The sequence below is a fragment of the Panthera pardus genome, unplaced genomic scaffold (assembly GCF_024362965.1).
Source record: "Panthera pardus isolate Hobbes unplaced genomic scaffold, ASM2436296v1 HiC_scaffold_6, whole genome shotgun sequence".
NCBI classification, from domain to species: Eukaryota; Metazoa; Chordata; class Mammalia; order Carnivora; family Felidae; genus Panthera; species Panthera pardus.
Window position 1 is genome coordinate 130,732,320 of NW_026526991.1, and position 24,209 is coordinate 130,756,528.

The 24,209-nt window shown below is 42.0% G+C and overlaps 1 protein-coding gene across 16 annotated transcripts in view; it reads right to left on the reverse strand.

Moving 5' to 3' along the window:
• Positions 1 to 14,557: 14,557 nt before the first annotated feature.
• Positions 14,558 to 24,209, reverse strand: part of CELF2 (CUGBP Elav-like family member 2) — an 832,193-nt gene continuing 822,541 nt past the window's right edge. For 15 of the 16 annotated variants that reach the window (XM_019460830.2, XM_019460833.2, XM_019460824.2 and 12 more), the window contains one exon: positions 14,558 to 22,381. In XM_019460830.2, the coding sequence (XP_019316375.1) occupies positions 22,254 to 22,381 (128 nt within the window). In that variant the 3' untranslated portion in view covers positions 14,558 to 22,253. The remainder of the gene's footprint in view (positions 22,382 to 24,209) is intronic. The other variant, XM_019460822.2, reaches the window with a different exon arrangement.

Consider the following 24,209-nt stretch of genomic DNA (forward strand, 5'->3'; position numbering starts at 1 on the left):
GATAATTTTTTTTGTAAATATATAGAAATGCTGTTGATTTTTGTATTTTAATTTGGTATCCTTCAATTTTATTGAATTTGTTGATTAGTTATAATGGTTGTGCGTGTGTGTATGTGTGTGTATAGTCTTTAGGATTTTCTATATGTAAAATCATGTCATCTGCAAACAGAGGCAGTTTTACTTCTTCCTTTCCTTTGGTGCCTTTTATTTTTCTTGTTTGATTATTCTGGGGAGGACTTTTAGTACTATATTGAATAGGAGTAGTGAGAGTGGGCACCCTTCCATTGTTCCTATCTTAGAGGAAGTGCTTTCGACCATTGAGTATGATGTTAGCTGTGGGCTTATCGTATATGGCCTTTATAGTGTTGAGGTATGTTCCTTCTGTACCTAATTTGTTAACAGTTTTTAGTATGAACAGATGCTGAATTTTGTCAGATGCCTTCTTCTGCATTTATTGAGATGATCATCTGATTTTTTTTTCTTTCATTCTATTAATGAGATGAACCACTTCACTTGATTTGTACATGCTGAATCATCCTTGCACATCTCAGGTGTAAATCCCACTTGATCATGGTGAATGTGAATGACCCTTTTAATGTGCTGCTGCATTCTGTTTGCTAGTATTTTATTGAGAATTATTGCCTCTATATTTATTGAGGATATTGCTTTGTAGCTTTCTTTTCTGGTAGTGTCCTTTTCTGGCTTTGGTAGTAGCGTAATGCTGGCCTTGTAACATGACTTTGGGAGTGTTCCCTCCTCTTTTATTTTTTTCCCAAGAGTTTGATAAGGATTGACCCCAGTTCTTTAAATGTGTGGTAAAATTCACCATCTGGTCCTGGGCTTTGTTTTTTTGTTTTTGTTTTTGTTTTGTTTTGAGGGGAGAGATTTTTGATTATTGATACAGTCTGGTAGTACTTACTGTGTTCAGGCTTTGTATTTCTTCCTGATTCAGTCTCAGTAGTTTGCCTTTTTCTAAGAATATTTCACACTCTTCTAGGTTGTCCAATTTGTTGGCATATAGTTGTTCATAGTAGCGTCTTATGGCTGTATTTCTGTTATCACTTGTAATGTCTCCTTTTTCACTTATATTTCTGTTAATTCGGGTCCTCTCTCTTTTTTTCTTGGTTAATCTAACTAAAGTTTTGTCAATTTTGTTCATCTTTTCAAAGAACCAACTTTTACTTTGGTTAATCTTTTCTGTTGTTTTCCTCTTCTCTGTTTTGTTTCTTTATGCTTTAATTTTTATTATTTTCTTCCTTTTGCTTATTTTGAGCTCAGTTTACTCTTCTTTCTCCACTTCTTTAAGGTGTAAAGTTAGGTTGTTTTTTGGAATATTTCTTGCTTCTTAATGTAGGTGTTTATAGGCATATCTTTGAGATACTACAGATTTGGTTCCAAGCCACCAAAATAAAGTGAGTATCTCCATAAAGTGATTCAAATTCATTTTTGCTTTCCCAGAACATATCAAAGCTTTGTTTACATGTACAGTACTGCAGGCTTTTAAGTATGCAGTAGCATTATATTTAAAAATGTAATAAAATTGTTATTTTATCATTATGATTATTTTAATTAGAAAATACTTGATTGCTAACACTGCTAACCATCATCTCAGCTTTTAGGAAGTCATAATCTTTTTGCTGGTGGAGAGTCTTGCTTTGATGTTGATGGTTGCTGACTGATCAGGGTGGTGGTTGCTAATGGTTTGGTTGTCTGTGTCAATTTCTTATTTAATTAACTTAATTAAAAATTTACTTACACTGTAGTTAACATACAGTGTTATATTAGTTTTAGGTATACAATATAGTGATTCAACAATTCCATATACTACTCAGTACTCATCGAGATAAGTGTACTCTTTATTTACTTATTTATTTAAAAACATTTTTTTTAATTTATTTTTTGAGAGAGCGAGAGAATGAGCAGGGGAGAGGCAGAGAGAGAGGGAGAGAGAGAATCCCAAGCAGGCTCCACACTGTCAGCACGGAGCCCATGAGGGCTTGAACTCATGAACTGTGAGATCATGACCTGAGCCAAAACCAAGAGTCAGACACTTAACTGAGCCACCCAGGTGCCCCAAGATAAGTATACTCTTAATCCTCTTCACCTATTTCACCCATCCCACCATACACCCCACCCCTGCTGGTAACTATCTGTTTGTTCTCTATAGTTAGGCAATTTCTTTCTTTTTTTTTTTTTTAATGTTTATTTATTTTGAGAGAGAAAGAGCTCATCTGTGCAAGTGGGGGAGGGGCAGAGAGAGAGGGAGAGCTAAGAATCCCGAGCAGGTCCTACACTGTCAGCCTAGAACCCAAAGCGGGGCTTGAACCCATGGACCGTGAGATCATGACCTGAGCCGAAATCAACAGTTGGACGCATAACCAACTGAGCCACCTAGGATCCTTGAGGCAGTTTCTTAAAATAAGACAACAGTGAAATTTGCTGCATTGATTGACCCTCCCTTCCATGAATGATTTCTCTGTAGCGTGCCATGTTGTTTGATAGCATTTTTCTCCGGTAGAATTTTTTTCGCAATTGGAGTCCGTCCTCTCAAACCCTGCCGCTGCTTTATCAACTAAATTTATGTTATATTCTAAATCCTTTTTTGTATTTTCAACATTTTTCATAACATCTTCGCCAGGAGTGGATTCCATCTCAAGAAACCACTTTCTTTGCTCATTCAAAGGAAGCTACTCCTCATCCGTTAAAATTTTTTATCATGAGATTGCAGCAGTTCAGTCACATCTTCAGGCTCCCCTTCTAGTTCTAGTTCTAGTTCTTCTGCTCTTTCTACCACACCTACGGTTTCTTGCTTCACTAGAGTCTTGATACCCTCAGAGTCATCCGTGTGGGTTGGAATCAACTTCTTCCAGCCTCCTGTGAATGTTGATATTTTGACCTCTTTCCATGAATCATGAATGTTCTTTATAGGATCTAGAATGGTGAATCCTTTCTAGAAGATTTTCAATTCACTTTGCCCAGATCCATCAGAGAAATCATTATCTATGGTAGATATGGGCATATGAAATGTATTCCTTAAATAGTAAGACTTGAAAGGTGAAATGATTCCTTGAACCATGGGCTGCAGAGTGGATGTTGTGTCAGCAGGCATGAAAACAACACTAATCTCATCATACGTCTCCATCAGCGCTCTTGGGTGATGAGGTGCATTGTCAATGAGCAGTCATATTTTGAAGAGTTTTTTTTTTTTTTTTTTTTCTGAGAAGTAGGTCTCAACAATGGGCTTAAAATATTCAGTAAATCATGTTGTAAACATGTGCTGTCATCCAGGCTTTCTTGTTCCATTTATAGAACATAGGTAGAATAGATTTAGCATAATTCTTAAGGGCCCCAGGGTTTGTTGAATGGTCAATGGCCATTGGCTTCAGCTTAAAGTCACCAGCTGCATTAGCCTTTGACAAAAGAGTCAACCTGTCCTTTGAAGCTTTGAAGCCAGGCACTGACTTCTCTTTAGATATGAAAGGCGTAGATGCCATTTTCTTCCAATAGAAGGCTGTTTTATCTGCATTGACAATCTGTTGTTTAGTGTGGCCACCTTCATTAATTATCTAGGTAGATCTTCTGGATAACTTGTTGCAGCTTCTACATCTGCACTTGCTACTTCACCTTGCACTTTTATGTTATGGAGATGGTGTCTTCCTTAAATCTCATGAACCAACCTCTGCTCGCTTCATACTTATGTAGCTTCCTCATCTCTCTCATAGAATTGAGAATCCTTCATAGAATTGATGAGAGCTCGGACCTTGCTCTGGATGAGGCTTTGGCTTAAGGGAATGTTGTGGCTGGTTTGATTTTCTATCTAGACCACTAAAACTTTATATCATCAATAAGGATGTTTTGCTTTCTTATCATTTGTGTGTTCACTGGAGTAGCACTTTTAATTTTCTTCAAGAACTTTTACTTTTGCATTCACAACTTGGTTAACTCTTCAGCACAAGAGACCTAGCTTTCAGTCTGTCTCTGCTTTTGACATGCCTTCCTCATTAAGTGTAATCGTTTCTAGCTTTTGATTTAAAGTGAGCAATGTGCAATTCTTCTTTTCACTTGAACACTTAGAGGCTATTGTAGGGTTATCAATTGGCCTCATTTCAATGTGGTTTTGTCTCAAAGTAGGGAGGCCTGAGGACAGGGAGAGAGATGGGGAACAGCTGGTTGTTGGAGCAGTCAGAATTCACATAACTTGTATCGGTTAAGTGTGTCATCTTATATGGGTGTGGTTTATGGTGCCCCAGAACAATTGTAATAGTAGCATCAAAGATCACTGAAGAGCACAACAAATATAATAATGAAAAAGTTTGAGACATTGTGAGATTTACCAAAATGTGACACAGAGACATGAAGTGAATAAATGGTGTTGGAAAACTGGCACTGACAGACTTGCCTGATGCAGTGTTGCCACAGCCCTTCATTTTGTAGAATATCCAGTATCTGTGAAGCACAATAAAATGAAGTGCAATAAAATAAGATATGCCTCTATTGTTACCAAGTTCCTTCTGAGAACCTTTTTGCTTGTTCCATCCATTAAGTTCTGGTATGCTTTGTTTTCATTTTTGTTTCTCAAAATACTTTTTAATTTTTCCTTAACTTCTTCTTTGATCCTTTGTTTAGGAGAGTGTGGCTTAATTTGTATGTATTTGTGAATTTTCCTGTTTTACTCTAGTTATTGAACTCTAGTTTTGTGTCATTGTGGTCAGAGAAGTTGCTTCGTATGATTTCAGTCTTCCTGAATTTGCTAAGACTTGTATTATGGCTAACATGGACTATCCTAGAAATCGTTCCAAGTGCAGTTGAGAAGAATGTGGGTTCTACTGTTGTTGAATTGAATGTTCTCTTATGTCTGTAGGACCATTTGGTCTATATTGTTGTTTCGAATCCATGGTTCTTTATTCTCTTTATTGTCTTTATCCTTTGCCTAGATTATCAACCCATTGTTGAGAGGGGTATTAAAGTCCCCAACTATTATTGTACTCCTGTTTATTTCTCCTTTAGCTCTACCAGTTTTTCTTTATGTATATAGGTACTCTGATGTTGGGTGCACAAATATTTAAATTATTATGGTTTCTTGATGTATTGATATTTTTATGGTATAATGACTTTCTTTGTCTCTTTTAAAACCATTTTTAGTTTAAAGTCTATGTTGTCTGATATAAGGATAGCTACCCCAGTTTTTATTTTTGTTTCTGGTTACCATTTGCTTGAAATATTTATTCCATCCCTTCACTCTCAGTCTGCATTTGTCTTTAAGACTAAAGTGAATCGTTTGTTGGATCTTGTCTTTTTATCCATTTAGTTATTCTTCATCTTTTGATTGGAGAATTTAACCCATTTACATATAAGTAATTATTGATAAGTAAGGACTTACTATTGCTATTTTGTTACTTTTTTTCTGTAGCTCCATTGTTCCTTGTTTCTTATCGCGGTGCCTTTTTTTGTGTGTTTTGATGTTTTCTAGTGTTATTGTACTTTGACTTCTCTATCATTCCTTTTTGTGTAATTGCTACAGGTTTTTCCCTTGCCACCATGAAGCTTACATAAAATATCTTAAAATTATGACACCCTGTTTTAAACTAACAACTTAACTTCCATATAATTTCTGTGCCTTACACCTTTATTTCTTTTCCCTTTGACATTTTAGGTTATTGGTGTCACACTTCTCATATTTTTTATATTGTATAACTAATAATTATTGTGGTTATGGTTATTTTTACTACACTTTTACTTTTAAACTAGAGTTGTAAGTGAATTACATACCACCATTACCATATTACAGAATCTGACTTTGAGTGTATACCTACCATTATGTTTTACACCAGCTTGTTATGTTTTTATGATGTTACGTACCGTCCTTTTGTTTCTGCTCAAACAACTCCCTTGAGCACTTCTTGTAAGGCAAGTCTAATGGTGATGAATTCCCTCAGCTTTTGTTTGTTTGGGAAAGGCTTTATCCCTCAATTTCTGAAGGACAGCTTCACTGACCATAGCGTTCTTAGTTGACCTTTTTTTTTTTCTTTTAATATTTTGAAAATATATCATGTGACTAGCTTGGCCTGAGAAGTTTCTTTTTCTTTTTTTCACGTTTATTTATTTATTTTGAGAGAGAGAGAGCGGGACATGCATGTGAGTGGGGGAGGAGCAGGGAGAGAGGGAGAGAGAGAATCCCAAGCAAGTTCTGCATTGTCAGTGCACAGCCTGATACAGGGCTCAATCTCTTGAACTATGAGATCATGACCTGAGCCAAAATCAAGAGCTGGACACTTAACTGCCTGAGCCACCCAGGTGCCCCTGGCCTGAGAAGTTTTTATTGAGAAATCTGTGAATAGTTTTATGGGCATTCGCCTACATGTAACTCCTCTCTTTTGCTGTTTTAAAAATTCTTCCTTTCTCCTTTGACTTTTTTTTTTAAATGTATGTTTATTTATTTAAGGTTTTTTTTTCTTATTTTGGAGGGAGAGAGTATGAGTGGGGGAGGGGCAGAGAGAGAGGTGGACAGAGGATCCAAAGTGGGCTCTCTGCTGAAAGCGGTGAACCTGATGTCGGGCTCGAACTCATGAACCAGAAGATCATGCCCCAAGCTGAAGTCAGATGCTCAACCGGCTGAGCCACCCAGGTGCCCCAATGTTTATTTATTTCTGAGAGAGAGAGAGAGAGAGAGAGAGAGAGAGAGTGAGTGAGCAAGCAGGGGAGGGGCAGAGAGGAAGGGAGACACAGAATCTGAAGTAGGCTCCAGGCTCTGAGCTGTCAGCACAGAGCCTGATGTGGGGCTTGAACTCAAGAACCACAAGATCATAACCTGAACCGAAGTTGGATGCTTAACCGACTGAGCCACCCAGGTGTGCCCCTCTTCCTCCTTTGACTTTTGACAGTTTAATCATAATGTATTTCTCTGCAGCCCTAATGTGGTTTGTGATATTGTGGTTCACTCTTTTTGGGGTCCTTTGGGATCCTTGGATCTGGATGTCTTTTTTTTTCTGCCAGGTTTGGAAGTTTTCAGTCATTGCCTTGAATGTACTTTCTGTTGCTTTCTCTTTTTCTTCTAGAATTCTCATCATGTGAATATTGTTTTCATTGTGTCTCATAAATCTGATAGGCTTTTATCACTCTTTTTCATTCTTTTTAAATTTCTGGTCCTATGACTGAATAATTTCAAATGTCCGATTTTTCAGGTCACTGATTGTTTCTTCTGTATGGTCGAATCTGCTTTTAAAGTTCTGTGTTGAATTCTTCAATTCAGTTATTGTATGTTTAGCTCTAGGTTTTTTTCTTTTATGGTTTCTGTTTCTTTGTGGAATGGTTTCTATGGTTTCTTTGTTTCTTTGTTCATGCATTGCTTTCATAGTATTATTTACTTTTCTGTGTCTTTTTTTTTTTTTTTTTTTTTGGTAGTTCACTAAACTTCTTAAGGTAACTAGTCTGAATTTTTCACAATACATAGATGTCCAGTTTTTTTAGGGTCAATTATTAGAGCTTTACTAGTTTCTTTTGGTGGTGTCCTATTTACCTCCTTTTTTGTGACCCTTGATTCCTTCCATTGGTTCTGTCCGTCTGAGTAAGTGATCTCTAAGATTTTGCAAGTTTGCTTTGGCAGAGGCAGTCTTCACCCATCAGCTCAGTTTGGGTTTCTAGGTGTGTCTGCTGGTAATGTCCTTGGGCAGGTTGGGCCGGGTTTTAGGGTCTATTTTGGAGGGAGGGAACCGTTTGGGTTCTGAGGTCAGAATGGAGGATGGGCCCCTTGCTGAGAATGGCTGGATAGGACTTCTGGCTTGGTTTCCTGCCAAAGTGAGGATGCAGGATGGGTTCTTTGGTTGCCTGGATTCATTGGTCAGGCTTTACTAGAAGGTCTGGGCTGTGTACTGTACTCGGCAGTAGGTGGGACTGTGAATTAGCTCTCTGCTGTTTGGGGACCAGGAGTGTGCACTGAATATCCCGGTTAGGTGAGGCCACTGGTTTTGCTGAGCAGACGGGGAAAGCCATCTGCTGTACTCTCCGTCCCAGTGCCACCGAAAGCAGGGCTTTCGGACGGTCTACTTGCTGGCGAGATTCTTTGTCAGGCAGACTGAAGGCTGTATTCAGCAGGAAGTGGAGTTATAAATTAGTTTTCCTGCTTAGGCATGGCGGGAGATGCAGCTCCCCGGCCACTGAGGCTTTTTGTGGTCTTGACTCAGGCTGACCTGTGCCCCAGGTTCCTTGGCCAAACAAGACCACTGGCTTTGCTCCGGAGGCGATCAGCTCTGCCCACCTGCCTCCTGGCTCAAGCATTGCCAAGTTATGCAGCAGCTTCAAGGTATATGTGCCAGCTCTTCCTGTCAGATGGGGCGGGGGTCCATACTCTGCAGGAGATGGGGCTGTGACTCAGTTCTCCTGCCTGGGTGAGACTGGGAGGGGAACTCCCCAATTTTCCCTCACAGGCTTTCTGGTTGGGAGCGTCTGGGAGCCATGTTTTCCAGCGGGTGAGGCTGACTCAGCATCTCTGCCTGGGGTTGGGTAGACCAGGCTCCAGGGCCAGCAGAACTCCTTACGTGAGCACCTGAGTCAGGCTGACCGGGCTCCTCCTGAGTTCTCTGGTCAGACTGTGCCACCAATTTGGTTTTGCCCGTGAGCAAATCCGCTGGTTGGGCATACTGCTTGGGCTCTACAGGTAGGAACTTGGTCTCCCAAGATCTGAGTGCTGGTTGTTGCAGGACCCTCCCTGCTTCTCTATCACAATCAGATTCCTCGTGATCGAGCCCCACAGAATCCCCTGTATGCCCTATGGGGCAAAACCAGAGTAGGGGCTCCCATGAAGTGACCCACAGTGTTGGGGGTGGGGCTGGATGTCATCCCTGGGCTCTCTTTTCCCACTGGAGGAACCCTATGCTCAGGATAGACTTGTCAGCATCGTGCCTGCTGGCCCGGGGGAGTGTGGTCAGTAGGTAGTGTTCCCCTCACCCTTGAGGTACCGTCTGGCTTGGTCTCTGTGGTGCCGGTGGGTGCTTCAGCCTCAGTCCTGTGTTCTGGGATTCTAGTGGCGTCTTGTCCGTGGATTCTGGTGGTGTCTTGTCCGTGGATTTTGGTGGTGGCTTGTCTGTGGATTCTAGTGGATTCTAGTGGCGTCTTGTCCGTGGATTCTAGTGGCGTCTTGTCCGTGGATTCTAGTGGCGTCTTGTCCGTGGATTCTAGTGGTGTCTTGTCCGTGGATTCTAGTGGTGTCTTGTCCGTGGATTCTAGTGGTGTCTTGTCCGTGGATTCTAGTGGTGTCTTGTCTGTGGATTCTAGTGGCATCTTGTCTGTGGGTTCTAGTGGCGTCTTGTCCGTGGATTCTAGTGGCGTCTTGTCCGTGGATTCTAGTGGTGTCTTGTCCGTGGATTCTAGTGGTGTCTTGTCCGTGGATTCTAGTGGCATCTTGTCCGTGGATTCTAGTGGTGTCTTGTCTGTGGATTCTAGTGGATTCTAGTGGCGTCTTGTCCGTGGATTCTAGTGGTGTCTTGTCCGTGGATTCTAGTGGTGTCTTGTCTGTGGATTCTAGTGGATTCTAGTGGCGTCTTGTCCGTGGATTCTAGTGGTGTCTTGTCCATGGATTCTAGTGGTGTCTTGTCTGTGGATTCTAGTGGATTCTAGTGGCGTCTTGTCCGTGGATTCTAGTGGCGTCTTGTCCGTGAATAGTTGTTAGTGGTTCTTGTGAAGGGGAGTGAAGCCTCCAGCCTCTGCCCATCTTGGTGATGTCACTCCTATCACATTCTTTAATGACAGAGTCCTGTCAGTATTTCCTTCTTGGTTGTTCCAGCCAACTTGATGAAAGCCCTTCTCACCTTTCATCCCAGGAACAGGGAAGTCGAATTAGAAATCTCTCTTCTCTGAAGCCCGCCCTGCAGAGGGTGGGACACCAGGGAAAGCTGGCAGGTGTCACCAACTTTACTGCATCTGGGCTGAAGCTGATACTAGGGTTGGGGTGGACCTACTTCCATAGGAGAACTCGGTGAGGCTTCTGGATGGTGGAGCACACACTCACGGTGGGAAGGGAAGGTGGGCAGAGTGGGCGCAGAGCTAGCTTGTGGGGCCTGGGACTTCATACAGGTAGACGGTGACTCCACCGTCAGCTCTGCAGGACGTCTTGTCATGCCAAGGCTCTGTCTCCCCTCACCAGTCCCCTCCCATCTTCCTTGTACTCCATAATGGGAAGGTTCTCCTTTGTTTCAGGTCATACTGTTTAAAGAGATGAACTTAGTGGATGAACACATTCCGTAGACTGGAAGGAATGTGCCACATTTGGCCGGTTTGGAAACATGACTCTTAAACACACAGAGCCGCTTCGCTCAGCTCTGTCCTTTGTAGAGACTTTGGTGTATAGAAGACTTTAGAGCCAGCTCCTCTACCCCCATCACCCATGTTATTTCATTCTGAGGACAGACCTTTTAGCTCTAGCCAGGGAGACGTTGTGCCTAGTGGTGCTGAGCCCCGCCAAGGACTAAAATATCTGAAAGAACTGTCATCTGGGTGGAGCTCCAGTACGAAGCTTCACGTGTGTGATAACACTGTCTGCGGTGCAGACACGATGTTTTGTTGGGACGGTCCACAGGCTCATTTGAAGGGTTTCTCCTTACCTGGCACATTTGCTAATGATGGCAATTTCCCGGAGGCAAGACCATCTATTACTTGTCTTTGCAGTCCCAGCGCCTGCTAGAGGGCCCCGCATGTGGTAGCTGCTTAATACGTATCTTTGGAATAAATGAACCATTAATTGATGATGCAATATTTCTGTGGTAGCTAACACATCACTGGATGCATTTCCTGGATGCCAGGAGCTAAATGGCATCCCGGTAGCAGCATCAACTTTTTGCCTTTTCGAGGCCATTCTAATGACTGAGTGGTACCATACTGCCTGGGGCTGGTCTGGGCCCCATCCTGGCACATTGAACAGTAGCTGCAAATGGGAGACGAGGCAAATGGGAGTTGACTTGCTGCTCAGGAATGCCGAAGAATCATATGTCTTTACTCATAGTTTTTTTTGGTATTGATTTGTATTCCTTTCTGTAGCTTTTCTGGCCTCTTAGATGTTAAAAATCTTTCTAGGAATAGTCCTTACATATAAAATACTTCTGAGAGGGTGCAAAATTTAGCCTAAAAGAGATGACAGCATACCGAAGGTGGCTTGACCTGATGGTAGGAATGTCCTTCCATTCAGGACTCAGTGGCTGATTGGCCCTGTGGCAGTAAGGAAAAACCTGCATATTTGGGATCCTCAAGCAGGGAGTGTTCTTCTTTGTCCCCACCTATGTCCCAGGCCTCACATCGTGGCTCCTGACTTTTGCCAAGAGGTGTCCAGTTTCCACCATCGTCAACCGTAATCCAGACCATAGCATAATCAGAACTCCCTCCACAGATATTTCTTGAGTTGTCCATTTAATATGGAACTCTCTTCTCTGGTCCCAGCAAGATCACCTGTTACATTGATACATCCATCTATCTATCCCCCCATCTACTCTTCTACCCATCCACCCATCCACCCTTCCTTCCTTCCTTCCTTCCTTCCTTCCTTCCTTCCTTCCTTCCATCCATCCATCCATCCATCCATCAACCCATCCATCCACTCATCTCTCTCTCTCGCCATCCTTCCATCCACCCAGCAGTTTTGAACACTGACTATATGGCAGGTACTGTGTGAGGCACCGAATATACAGTGATGAAGGAGAGACAGGCACCTCCAGAGAGCTCATGTTCTAGCTTAAGGAGACAGACATAAGCAACGTGTAAACAGTGCACAGTAAATAGTGAATGTCGTGATGCATCGCAGACAAAGAACTATGAGAATATAGAAGGGTGGAGAGACGAGAGAGGAAAGGAGAGAATGACTCCAAAGGCAATCAGTATTTGTCACAAGGCTTAGGTATTGATGAGCCTCTCTCTCAGTTATGCTCTTCTAAAACAGTGTTTAAGAAATCTTCATGCTTTTAGTAGGAAAATGGTTTTTCTAAATAAAATCCTACATGAGACAACCAGTAAATAAACAAAAGCAGAGTATCTTTGGTTAAATCGGGGATGGGGTGAAGATGGGGCTGGTGGTCTAGAAAGATCTCTGCTTGGCTACATTCAAGCTTCTGAGCCCTGACCTCTGTTCTTCCCAAGGTGGTCAAAGTTGTATTGATTCTGGTTGTTGCTGTGGACACAGCTTTGCCTTGGAAGGGCAGAGAACCTACAGGCTATTAACAGACAAATCTCTAGGTGATTTTGACACCCACCTAGGACCCATACTGGATAGCTGGGGTTTTCTTTTGTGGAAGAGAGACCTAAATATAATACTTAGAGGTAGGAAGGGGCGGATTAGAGCGAGGAATCAGTTACCCCTTTTGGGATGGAGTTAGTTCTTTGTCTCCCTGGCTCCGGGCAGGACTGTGTGGGTGTGCTAGCCTGTAACGTGTGGTGGGCATGCCTCTGGTTTACAGTTTCTCATGACGGGAGGAGCCTGTTCCGGGTCCTGTTAGTGCAGAGATCTGTACCTGAGGAGCTGTGGCATCTGGTCTCGCCTTGTCCGTGTTTGTCTCAAGAACCCAGGGAGAGCTGTGGGGCTCTCTGGGGTTGGCTGAGAGTACACGTGGGAGGAGAGAGTAACAGACCAGGCCCGCGGAGGGGAGCTTGGCCAGCCGTGTCAGTAAATACTGCCACTGCTACATACTGGTTGACTTTACTGAGCGCTCCCGGTGTGGTTGACCCTGCTCTGAGTGTTTTCTGCGTGTTGGCTTAATTAATCCTCATAAGAAGCCCACGTGGAGGGTACTTTTTCATCCCTGTTTTGCCAATGAGGGTAAGGCACAGAGAGATTCCGTGGATAATTAGTGGTAGAGCTGGCATCCCAACTGAGGCAGCGTGGCTCACCAGAGAATGCTCCTAAGAGTGTTGCGTACCTTTAACGCCAGCTTCACGTAAGAAAGTTCATTCTGTCTCAGAATCGGGGATGCTTATTTGGGGCTTTAACTGTAAGTGACCAGTCTTTTACATTTATATATTTCATATGTATAGATTTATGTATTCATTTTTCGTTTTCAAAAACATCCCGCAGATGTAGGCAGGTGTAAGTTGATACCTGCTTTGCTGCCCCGTAGAGAAAGGTAAGAAGTGTAGCTTTCCCCTGAAGCACCTCCCGCCTGACAGACCCGCGAGCCTCATTCTGAGCCAGGTCTCCTACGTCTCCTACTGACGTCGGCCCGGGGTGGCGAGTCAGTAGCGGGGGGGACCACTGAATTGGGGCTGAGAGGGAGAGGGCACGCGCTGGTTTTCCTCCTTTCCTGACGGAGCCTCAGAGCTCTCCTACCCATTATCGCCTTGGATAGGTTCTCTTTAAAAAAAAAAAAGATGCTTCCTAGATATGTGACTGATGCTCAGGGCAAGACTATGAAAAAGTACTTCCTAGGGTACCTCCGTGTGTAAGCACCTGTTCAACACTTGAACCCAGGTCATTTAGAACTATGGTTCTCAAAATGTTAAAAAAAAGATTTTTTTTTAAACAGAACTTCTTTCCCCTAACCCAAACTCCATGGCTCCAGCAAGCACAGTCTGTCTAGACCCTTTGATTTTACTACCCTTGGCGATTTCTCTGATCCTTCGCTTTCACTAGAAGTTTTTGTTTTTGTTTTTGTGACAAATTGATGAGTAGGATGTGGGAGGAGGCAGAGACTGGGAGAAGAATTTTGGATTGTCTGTGGATTTTCATTAGCCGTGCTGTCTCTGTCCCTCATTATCAGGGATTACAAAGATTTGTTTTATAAGGGATTAGGATGCCTGTGCCATTTTTCAAGTAGAAGTTTAGGAGTTCTTCTTAGAATCAAACATTAATCAAGAAAAACAAATGTAACATAAAACCTCAAAGCAAAAAAATCCAAGAGAACGCTCCATTCTGTTCAGACTTGTGGCCCGTAGGAAAAATTTCAAAAGTATTTCTTCAAGGGGCCAAGCAGCAGGACTCCCATTTAAGCTTTGCAGCTGTTATAGGATGTCTCTCTCACATATCGCTTTGAAACGTTACCCTTCTCATCCTGAATGATCAAACGCCCTCTCTTGCTCGCTCTCATTTTGCAGTCCTGAATAGAACTGCCGTTGCTCTCCAGCAGGGTATAGTTTCTAGAGTCACAGCATTTTGGGAAAGCATTGACGCAAACCAGCATTATTCTCGGATCTTTCTTTTCTGTCCCCTTTCTTCTGGGCCTGAAGAGATCACATTCAGAAAGGCACTTGGGTTTTGTAGTGTAGGGCCAGTTCTAGATGCTTTCCGGGGGTCTCTGGCATGAGGGGATTGCTCTCTTCTGCCACCCATCGTGCCCTGGGTAGAGATTTGCCACGGTCACCAGTAAGGGGATGGTTTTCCAGATAGACATCTGCTAAGATGTGCTCGGAAGAACTTCCCCCCACTCCATTTTGTTTCCAAAGAAAATTTATTGAATAGTAAGTCATAAAGCCAGTGATATAATTTTAATGAAAAATATCCTGTATCACTCAAGACTTAAAAGAATAAAGATACCCCTTAGAAACACTGCCTTGAAAAATAATCACATTAACTTTACACACAACAGAGTCCTTTCTTAAGCTTTATTTAAGAAATCGAGTACTATATAGTTCAATATATATAAGACACATCCAGTATTGTGTTCCTGATAGCAAGTGCATAGATTTTGTTAAGATATCATTTCACTCGATATAAACGTTTTATGGTCACATGAAGATAGTATTCCCAGTGATTCTGCCCAAGCATGAGAGGAGAAAACAGAACACAGCAAAAATAGTGAGCTACAACAGAGATGAAAAACAAAACAGCGAATTAGCAGAACAGTCGATTCCTGATAAGTGAATAAGCTGATTGTTTGGTCACAATGTTTTATTCACTTATCAGGAACGATTCACAGTACATTTATGTTCACTGTGTTTCCTAGCCTGCCAGCTAAGAGTCCCAGCCCACGGATTGTTCTAAGTGCTGTGGGCCGGGCAGACGTGTGTGGCTGCCGTCAGCGTGGTAAATGTTGGCAGTTCTGTAGTTTCCCAAGGTGGCCGTGTGTGGCAAACGGATACACCTCGCTAACTGACACTGCAGTGGTGGTTTACGGAATCAAAATGAGAAGTATGAATTCAAGCAGGGACCAGCTGTACAATCATGAGCACTTAAGGGAACTAGCAGTTTTGTCCCCTTCTTTGGAGAATTCCTGTTTGTGTTGTTTTTCTAAAACACCAACAGAAGAAACTGGCTTTGTCTTCCCCTTCTTTTACTTCTTAGCATGAGTATTTTGCCTTGTGCCAAATGGTGGATATATATATATATATATATAGTTGTATTACTTACAGATTTTAAAAAGAAACACTTGCATCTCGGAAAGAATTAATCACCCTCCTTACCCCCTTCTCCCTCCCTCCCCCATCCACAAAAGAAAACAAAACACACCCTTAGCCATCTTTCCCCACTGAGGTAAGCGGTGGGTTCTCAGGCAGTCTCATGAAGTGTGAGATTTAAAGCGGAAGTATTGGCTGGAAGTCAGCTCCTGTCCGTGCAGGTCTGGAGCTGGCGAAGTCACTTCACCGAGGTGTTCGGCCTATGGGGGGGGAAAGAGCCTCCTTTCCTCCGCCTCACCGGGCCCCTCTGTCGTTGAGCCGACTAGAAAAGGCAGCCTAGGGGGCAGAGGGGCCGCCGAAACCAGAGGGCGAAGGGCTTGAGCACCTGCAGGGAAAACCTCACTGGCAGCCAGAGGAACGCTGCCCGGTGCCGGGTGGCCTGAGTCAGACAGAGTTTGTGCGTCTGAAAGGTTGGAAGGAGAGCTAAGACAGGGGAGCAAACATCAGTGGAATCTTTTAAGAGCACTTGGAGAGCGGTCAGATTCCTGAGCTTAAGAGATGGGCAGAAAAGGGAGAGGGGCTTGGAGCTTCAGTTTCGGAGGGCATACGAGGAAGTTTTTTTTCTTTCGTTCTCTTTTGGTAACGGGTTGGGGGGATAGCGGGGGACAAGGTTTTAAAAAACAGATGTTCGTTCAGGAGGGAGTGTGTGGATGCATATGGCATTCCTGGCTTTCATCTGGAGATGGATGATAGATTATGAAGTTGTGAGCATGAGAACCTTTACCTCCTTCCCCTCCCGTCTCCGAGGACAGCTTCTAGATTGAGCACTCGGAAGGATTTCCTTTGTTTTCTGTTCTTTTTAATAATGAGAGCTGCCCCTGGATTCAGTTAGCTCTTAAAAATAAATTACCTTTCTATAAGTAGGTAGTGATTAATAGCAACGCATGAACTTAAGTTGAACCCTTTTCCCATCTTCTGTTCACCAGGTCGGTCGGTTGGTTCTTCCCTTACAGCTCACCTCTTTAAAACACGTGATTAGTTTCTAAGCAGGTTTTGCACCCACGTGCCTTTAGCCTTGTGGGGAGGTGGGAGGAGCCCCGGCTCTGCTGCTCGGACATTGCTTAAGGTGACGCGGCAGAGCGGCTGTGAGGGAGTTTGAGGAGCCGCGTACACGCACCCGCGAGGGGGACGGGGCGAGAGGACAGAGGGTGAAATGGGACACTGTGCTCACAAGACCGGAAAAGGTCTTGGCAGATCCGACACCGGAGGCAGTTATTTAGGTGAACGATAGCAGTAAGTAGTAGCGGTCTTGGAAGCAGTGGTTAAGATGGGCTATTGTTGTACATAAATCGGAGGTGGCTGGTGTGTGGTTTTCTCTTTCCCGAAATCAGATATTCACTTAGGTGGAATCGACTGTATCTTTTTACACAACATAGAGAAAAAAAACAGATACGTGAAACAGTGAGGTGTGTAGATGCATCACCAACACAGAATGACCACCAACAATACAACACGCAGAGAGAGAAACAAGTATTAGGAAAATGGTTTAATATTGGAGACAGAAGCAAAAAACTGCATCACACAATAACATACGTTACAAAAATAAGTTTGACTGTTTCAACTACACGGTTATGTTCACAATGAGGACAGAAGAATCAGAAAAAACTTTGATCTAAACAGCAAAAAAGCAAACCCCTAAAGTTGTAACTAATACATTTATCCACTTAAAGTGACTGAGTACTTCTAAATCTAATTACCTTATTGTGTAACTGCACAATACAGAATAAAAAGTGAAACTTACCGCTGTATTTTAAGACAAAATTCTAATGCTAGATATAAGCAAAGGGAAAAAAGAAATCAAGCCAAAGTTTTTAATTCTCAAAAGAAAAGCAACTTTCTTTCTATCAACCAGAAATCAAACTTGAAATCAGTCATTGTCAGGGGGCCCACTAGAGTAAGCCACAAAAATTTCCATTGTTTTTTTAATCTCCAGTATAAAAAGTTCCACTGGTACAAAATGCGTAAGTACAATCAGTTGTAGAAATAGGAAAGCCTGCGTATTTTTTTTTTTTTTGGCTCAAATTCCATCAAACAACAAAATCCAAATGCATCAATAAAACAAACAATACTCAAATGGTCTTACAGTTTCCACTAGGTTGCATTAACTTTGGCTTTTCTCAGACAATATTTAAAAACTATTTTGTAATTCTAAACAAAATGATATTATTAATCTACAAACAACAATTCTCACAGCACAAAAAAACACAAATACATTTTTTGTATGACATTATTCAAAAAGGTAATGAAACTACAGGTTTTTTTAAAATTTTATTTCTTGTTAATTAGCACTTAAGATAATAAAAACAAACAGTAAAATGAGTCCAGAGTAGCACAAGCCAAAGAACTGTAACCCCTATGGTGAAAGAAAGATGAACTTGTTACGCCTTTGAGGACGGCCATTTTCTCACAATTCTCGAATTTAGTTTAAAAACGACTATTCTCTACACTTGATTTAAAAAAAAAAACAAAACAGTTTCCTGTGTGTTTTTTCTTCTGGCACAGGCCCTTTGCACCCTTGCAGCTTTTTTCCTTTTTATATTAAAAGATAAAGTGAGTAAAAGGACAGTTTGTCTCTGAGGGTTAGCTTTAAGAACAATGCAAACATGCAAAAAACCCCAAAAAACAAAAAACCAAAACAAGAGAAACCCCCAAACTTTGCCCTTCAATGTTTGGCTGCCTGCAAAAGAAGAGACACCCAATGCGAAGTGCCTGTCTTGAGCCTGCGGTCACCGTCACCGGCACTCAGGCTCCTCTTGGGGAGATGCAGGCGGGTGAAAGGAGAGGACAGTCTGAAACTCAGATGGTGTTCTCTTGTGTTCTGTGCATCCACAAGCCACCCTGTGCTGTATGTGAGAGACACGTGCGGTAACTTCTGGTATTAAGCTGATTGCTGCAGGAAGTACAAAATAGCCCTCAAAGGATGAAGGAAGGCCCCAGCAGTAGTAAACACGTGTGAGGATAATACAGATCGTTTCGTTGTAAGTGCATGTGCTGGAAGAAGGAAACTTGTTTTGAGTTTGTGGTTTTGTTTTTGTTTTTTGCATCATTAGAGGCTAGTCCTTTCCATCCCAGGGCTATCCCATCCACACGAAACCAAACAGAGTGGTGAGTGGGAAAAAGGAGGAAGGAAAGGGAGCCAGCAGTTTCTGAACTCCTTTAGAGACTAAGAAGCTTCCAGGGCCTCTTTCAGGAAGGCGGGAGTTTGTGTTGGGGCTTGAGGGATGACCTAGGGGTTTGTCAAGACAGCCAGAGAGAGCTGTTCAACGTGAAGTCGAAGTCCAAGTACTGTGGCACTTGACAAAGTGGCAGGAGGACCTGGTACTAGGTATTTGGTCAGTAACTGTGATAAAGAACAGAGTTTTACTTCCGTGGTCAGTCCCTTGTACATGATTTCAGTTAATAAAGTGAACCCAAAGGGAAAGGGCTATCAGCTTCTAACCCCAGACACCTTGCTTAATCAGAGGTATCTGCTGGGATCAGAGAATGCTCAGCACAACGGCTGATGAGAAACATCATTAACTTTTTAAGCACGTAAGAAACAAAAATTCCTCAAAATACTACCTCAACACAAAGTCGCTTAATTGGAAGTAGAATGAAAATATTCTGCACTAGAACAGACCCCTAAACCTGATCTCAAAAGCATACATGAGTTAAGGTTAATGTAAGTGCTGAATCTACCTATCATCCATCCCCCTTTAGAAGGTTTAGCCAATAAACTTTTTAATGAAAACCAGAGAAGGAATTTCAGGAGCATACTGATTTTTTTTTTTAAATGATGAGAAATAATCAAAACGACAACAAAAAAAATGGTGTAGGGTAAAAAAAAATCAGAGAGGGTTAAAGTATATTCTTTTTCCTCCAGATTTGCCTTGCAGAGTTTTTTTCTTTTGGGTCTCAACCAATGGATAAAAAAAGTAGGAAAGACAAAAATAAAAACAAAAAAAGATGTATCGGGGGGGGGGGATCCAAATTAGAAACACCCCGGAACAAAGAAAAATGATGACAGTATAAAAAGTTACCCACATTCCAGATAGCTCTGGGTAGAAAGGGTTAAAAGTTCAAAACTTTCTCACCTTAGAGGTTTCCATATATTATGAAGAAAATACATTGTGAGGTTGCCGTCACAGCATTGATGTGCAGAGCGGTTAAAAAAGTGAGACATGGGCACTTATACAATGTCTTACAAAAAACATCATAGAGAAATAACAAACAATAACAATTTCAGGCAACAAGACCACAGGATAGCAAGTTAACAAACTTTTTAACCTCTTTTTTTTTGTTTTTTGTTTTTTAAATATTAGGGATTTATACAAAACACATAATAAAATACCCATGTTATCAAATTACTTCTCACAAGAAACACACTGAAGCTCTAGGAAGGAAGTACCTTTGGAATTTGGCACTATATATTTTCACTTTTTTTCTTTAAAAGAAAAAAAAATCACATTTTGCTGAACACAAACACATCTAAATAGTCCACAATAAAAAAAAAAAATGACATCAATGCTTTACAAGCCAACACAAAACTTATTCTGGAATAGGTTTTTTTTTTTTTTCCCTCACATGAAATTTTTTTTTAAGCAAACATTTTTTTTTTTGAAATTCTTTAAGTAAACCAATTCTAAACTTGTCTTATCAACAGAGAACATTAAGACCGTAAGACTCATGATGAAGCCACAACTTAATTCACAGAAGCACCAACGTAACACAGTTTACAGTAACCTTTCTCCTGTACATTGAAACAGTATAAAATATAGGTAATTTCATGTGCATTAAACCATGGATTGTCTAACTGTGAGTCAGTTCAGCAAAAGGTGACACAAATAGGTAGCATTTGCCCCAAAACAGGGTAAATATTTTTCTTATACTAATCTACAAAAAGTGGTTCTATATATATATCTTAATGAGAAAGTGAGCCACCTAAAATGGCCTTATCAAAAAACTTTACACTGCCTGAAAAATGTAAAAACTATTACAGACCTCTAGAGACTTAAAATCAGACAGTTTTTTTCTCAAACTGTTTTTGGAAGTAGTCTGTTAGAAACCAACATTCTGTGTCCCTGGACACATATTGCTATTGTTACCAGTGACCGGGAAGAATGCCAATCCCTGTATAATACTTTCAAGTCTGTTTTATGAAAAGAAAAAAAATAAGAAAGAAACGTTTTTGCCACAGGTTTTTTTCTATAATTAATTTGTCTAATAATAAATTTCAGTCTTGCATGAATGCAGCAATGTTTTTCACATTGACTTCCCAGAATTCAATAGCTAGATGAGGTCACATGCAAATTTCAAAGGTCAAACTAGATCAAAGGTCAGTAGGAGAACCAAATGTGATGTGAGGTCAGAAAGACATCAGAAACAATGACGGGACGATGAAACTTTTTTTTGAGACGCCACAGGGACATGCTAGGCAAACGGTGAACTAACGGGCATGAAGATGTCTAGGGAGAAAACAAGGGAGAGTAAAAAGTTACACAGAATCTACGCAGCAGCAACAAAATCACTCTTAAGGGTGCAGGAGAAAAACTAATGCAAATCTTAGGTCATTAGGGAGTCTACGAGCCATTCGCGTAATTTGCATTTCTTACAATCTTTATCCACAGCACAATGGAACCCCAAGAGAATCCATCCGGAGGAGGAGAGGGGATGGATTCTGGGTGTTTTGGGATGGGGGCTGGCAAGGGACAAGGGGAGAGGATCCAGTTTCAACGGATGTAACATATGGGGAGAGTCAGACGACTGAGCTGTAAACTAGATAATGGAAGTTACGAACAAAATAATCAGACAGATACGAACAACGAGAGGATAAAGCATGAACTGTAGGCCTAGGGTTCAACGGTGAAAAAAAGCCCATTCCTAGAACGATTCCTCTAGAGACTACTTCAAAAGGATCTAGCTAGCACAGAGAACTGCTCTTTAGGTACCCAATAAGTTAACAATAGGCAATAAATAACTTCCATTATTTCTGAGGCAGTAAAAATTTTGTACAAAAATAGAAATGCTTTTTTTACAAATAAAATTTACAGGCCTGTGGCTTTCTTTTTTATTTATGTATTTATGTATTATTTATTTATTATTAAATTTATCTTTCAAGAAACATCAAGTATTTTCACTCATTTTTATTTTATTTTTAAACCCTGTAGCTTTAAGAAACAGATCTCTAAATCTTTTTTTTTTTACATTAATCCTTTCTAAAAACTAAAAATAAAACAACGAAATAGACAACCAGTGTAATAATCTGACCAATAAATGTCACGTTTCTTTGAACCCTAAAATAAAATCCTACTTGTTAAAACAGAACCAAATGTAGTGGAAAGACGTTTGTGTTGTTTTAAGTGCTTCTCCTGGCTTCTCTCTTGCGCTAGGCCACCACCTTAACCTCTAAACGGTTGGCGCCCTCCTCGAGGGTGGGCGCGGACAAGGAGGGGTGAATTCTCCAGGCAGTGCTCTGGGGCACCAGGGGTCTCAGAGTTAGAATTGCACATTAGCCTTTGTTTGCCTTTTAAATTCTCAAGATGTCATTTATTTATGTGTGTTTTTCTTAAAAAAAAAAAAAAAAAAAAAAAAAAAAGCAAAACCGAAGAAACAAAAAACGAAAACAAAACAAAGGTAAAAGGAGATTCAAATTGCAAAACAAAGGAGAATACAGTGGCACAACTGGAAGAGGAGTTTACTCAATAGAAACAAGGTAGCCCGAGTTTTAATTATGGCGAACGGGGACGGGGGAGTGGGAAGGGGACATGGAGGCCTTATTGTAAAAATAACCGTCTCTCTTGGTAAAAGTTGGCAATGTGGTCCTCCTCTGCCTTTCCTGTTGAGAACAGGCTGGCTTGTGGGACTTACCCTAAGAAAGCTAAAATAAGAGCAGGGAGCCTCTGGGGTTAGGATCAGTAAGGTTTGCTGTCGTTTTTGGAGCGCTTCAGCTGGACCTTCAAGCGTTTCATGCCAATCTGAAAGCCATTCATAGCCTGGATAGCAGCTTGTGCAGACACCGGATTGTCGTAGCTAACAAAACCTGGAAAACACAAGGGGAAGGAGGGTGGGAATCAACATGGAGAGGGAGCAGGGCGTCACGGGGTGGCTGGAGAGTTAGCGGAAAGTGGTAGGTGATGTGCACGTCCTGTGGGCTCCGTGCAGCTCCACTCAGCTCACTGTGTGCCTGCCATGTAAGGACACGCGGTGTTTATGGGCAGCACTGGAAATCTCCACTGAGAAGCAGGGAGAAAAGCTGATGCATCACGGCAACAGAACCCGTCTGTGAAAAGCTACGTCTCCAACTCCCGGCCTCTTTTGTTTACCGAACCCTTTTGAGAGAGCCCCGGGTTCCCTGAAGTGGTGCTCATGGGACCATAGGGATACATACTCCAGGGTTCAAAGGGCCCCCCAGAGGCTCACAGGTCCCAACCCGGTGAGGTTTAAAGGCAGGGCTGGTGACGGTGCCCTGCAAAGATCCTGACTTTCATTCCAATTCTCCATCTGTATCCACAGAGCCCATACCCGTTCCTCTGTGGGATGGGGTCAGTTAGTGAATTAACTCTGGAGTAATTTATACTTGGTTTCTAACATTGTGGAGTTATTTCTGGGAGGAACCTAGGGACCCAAGGGAAATGCTGGGCCTTTTTTCCATAGCTCAACTTCCATTTTCAAAGCTCCGCTGAGTTCAACAGACTGGAAATCTCTGCCTTGCAACCTCTAAGAATATTAAGAGTGAACAGCTCAGGGCCTAAGAACCACCCTAACAGACTTCCTAGCATCTTTCTCTGTACCAACACTCACCACCAAAATGGCAGGGAGGGCAGGCTTCTGACAAAGAACCAGTGATGCTCTGCAAAGACCCAGAAACAATTCTGATCATATGGTTTGTTCAGACACTGGGGGTGGGGGTGGCAGGGTACACGCAAAACTTTCTTTAGTTAATGCTGGTGTAAAGCTGTCGAGCTTGTACTGTCCCTACTTGGGGTTGAAAGGAAGCCATTATACGGAGTGCATCTTCGCTCTGTTAAGAACGTTCTGTATTAGGCTTCTTCAACGATCTACTATTAAAAGTCTAAAGCTAAAGAGAAAATTCCTTTACAAACTAGAGGAGGAAGACAAGGACATAAAATATACCTTCCGCAGAGTTCTCAGCTGATAAAAATGAGCATATGGTGTAATGCAGCAAAGCTTTTCCTAGGCAGGCTGTATTGCAAAATGGGGGTATAGATTTTTGACTAAATCCAATTCCTGGTATGGGTGATCTTGAATCCAAGATTTTTGCTATGATTTTCTCCTTTCCTTCCAGGTCTTTATCCAGAAGCAGCAAGATAGTTAAAGAATGGAAATGGATCAAGGGTGAAATGGGCAACGAAACCTGGCCACGAGGTTAGTTAGCATGGAAGAATGGGGTACCAGCTTATGACAACTCTGGCCTCCCCTCTCCCTGCCACCATTAGGCTGGCTCACTGAGAAACGTAGGTATGGGATGCTGTAGCTTGTGACAAAAATTGAAAACAGTGCGTAGCATTGCATGCAATTGTCTGCTGATATTCATAGGCGTAGGTTGATTACACACTGGTTGAATAGTTTGTGGGCTGATATAATCTCTTTTCAAGGCTGTACATATTTTCTTAAATTCAGACCCTGAAGCAAAATCCCTTTCCAATCTCCAGATAAGCCCAGGACATTGTTTAGCAATGAGGAGTATAAAAATCTGGTTCAAAACCTTGTGCAGGGAAGCTCCTAACGGTAAGCTACCCAAGTGCACGCTCACCCCCTATGTAACCACTTACTTTCCACTTCACTCGCTCACGAACCATCACAAGGGGGTTTATGTAGCAGATGCCATAGTGTATTGAGTTCAGGCT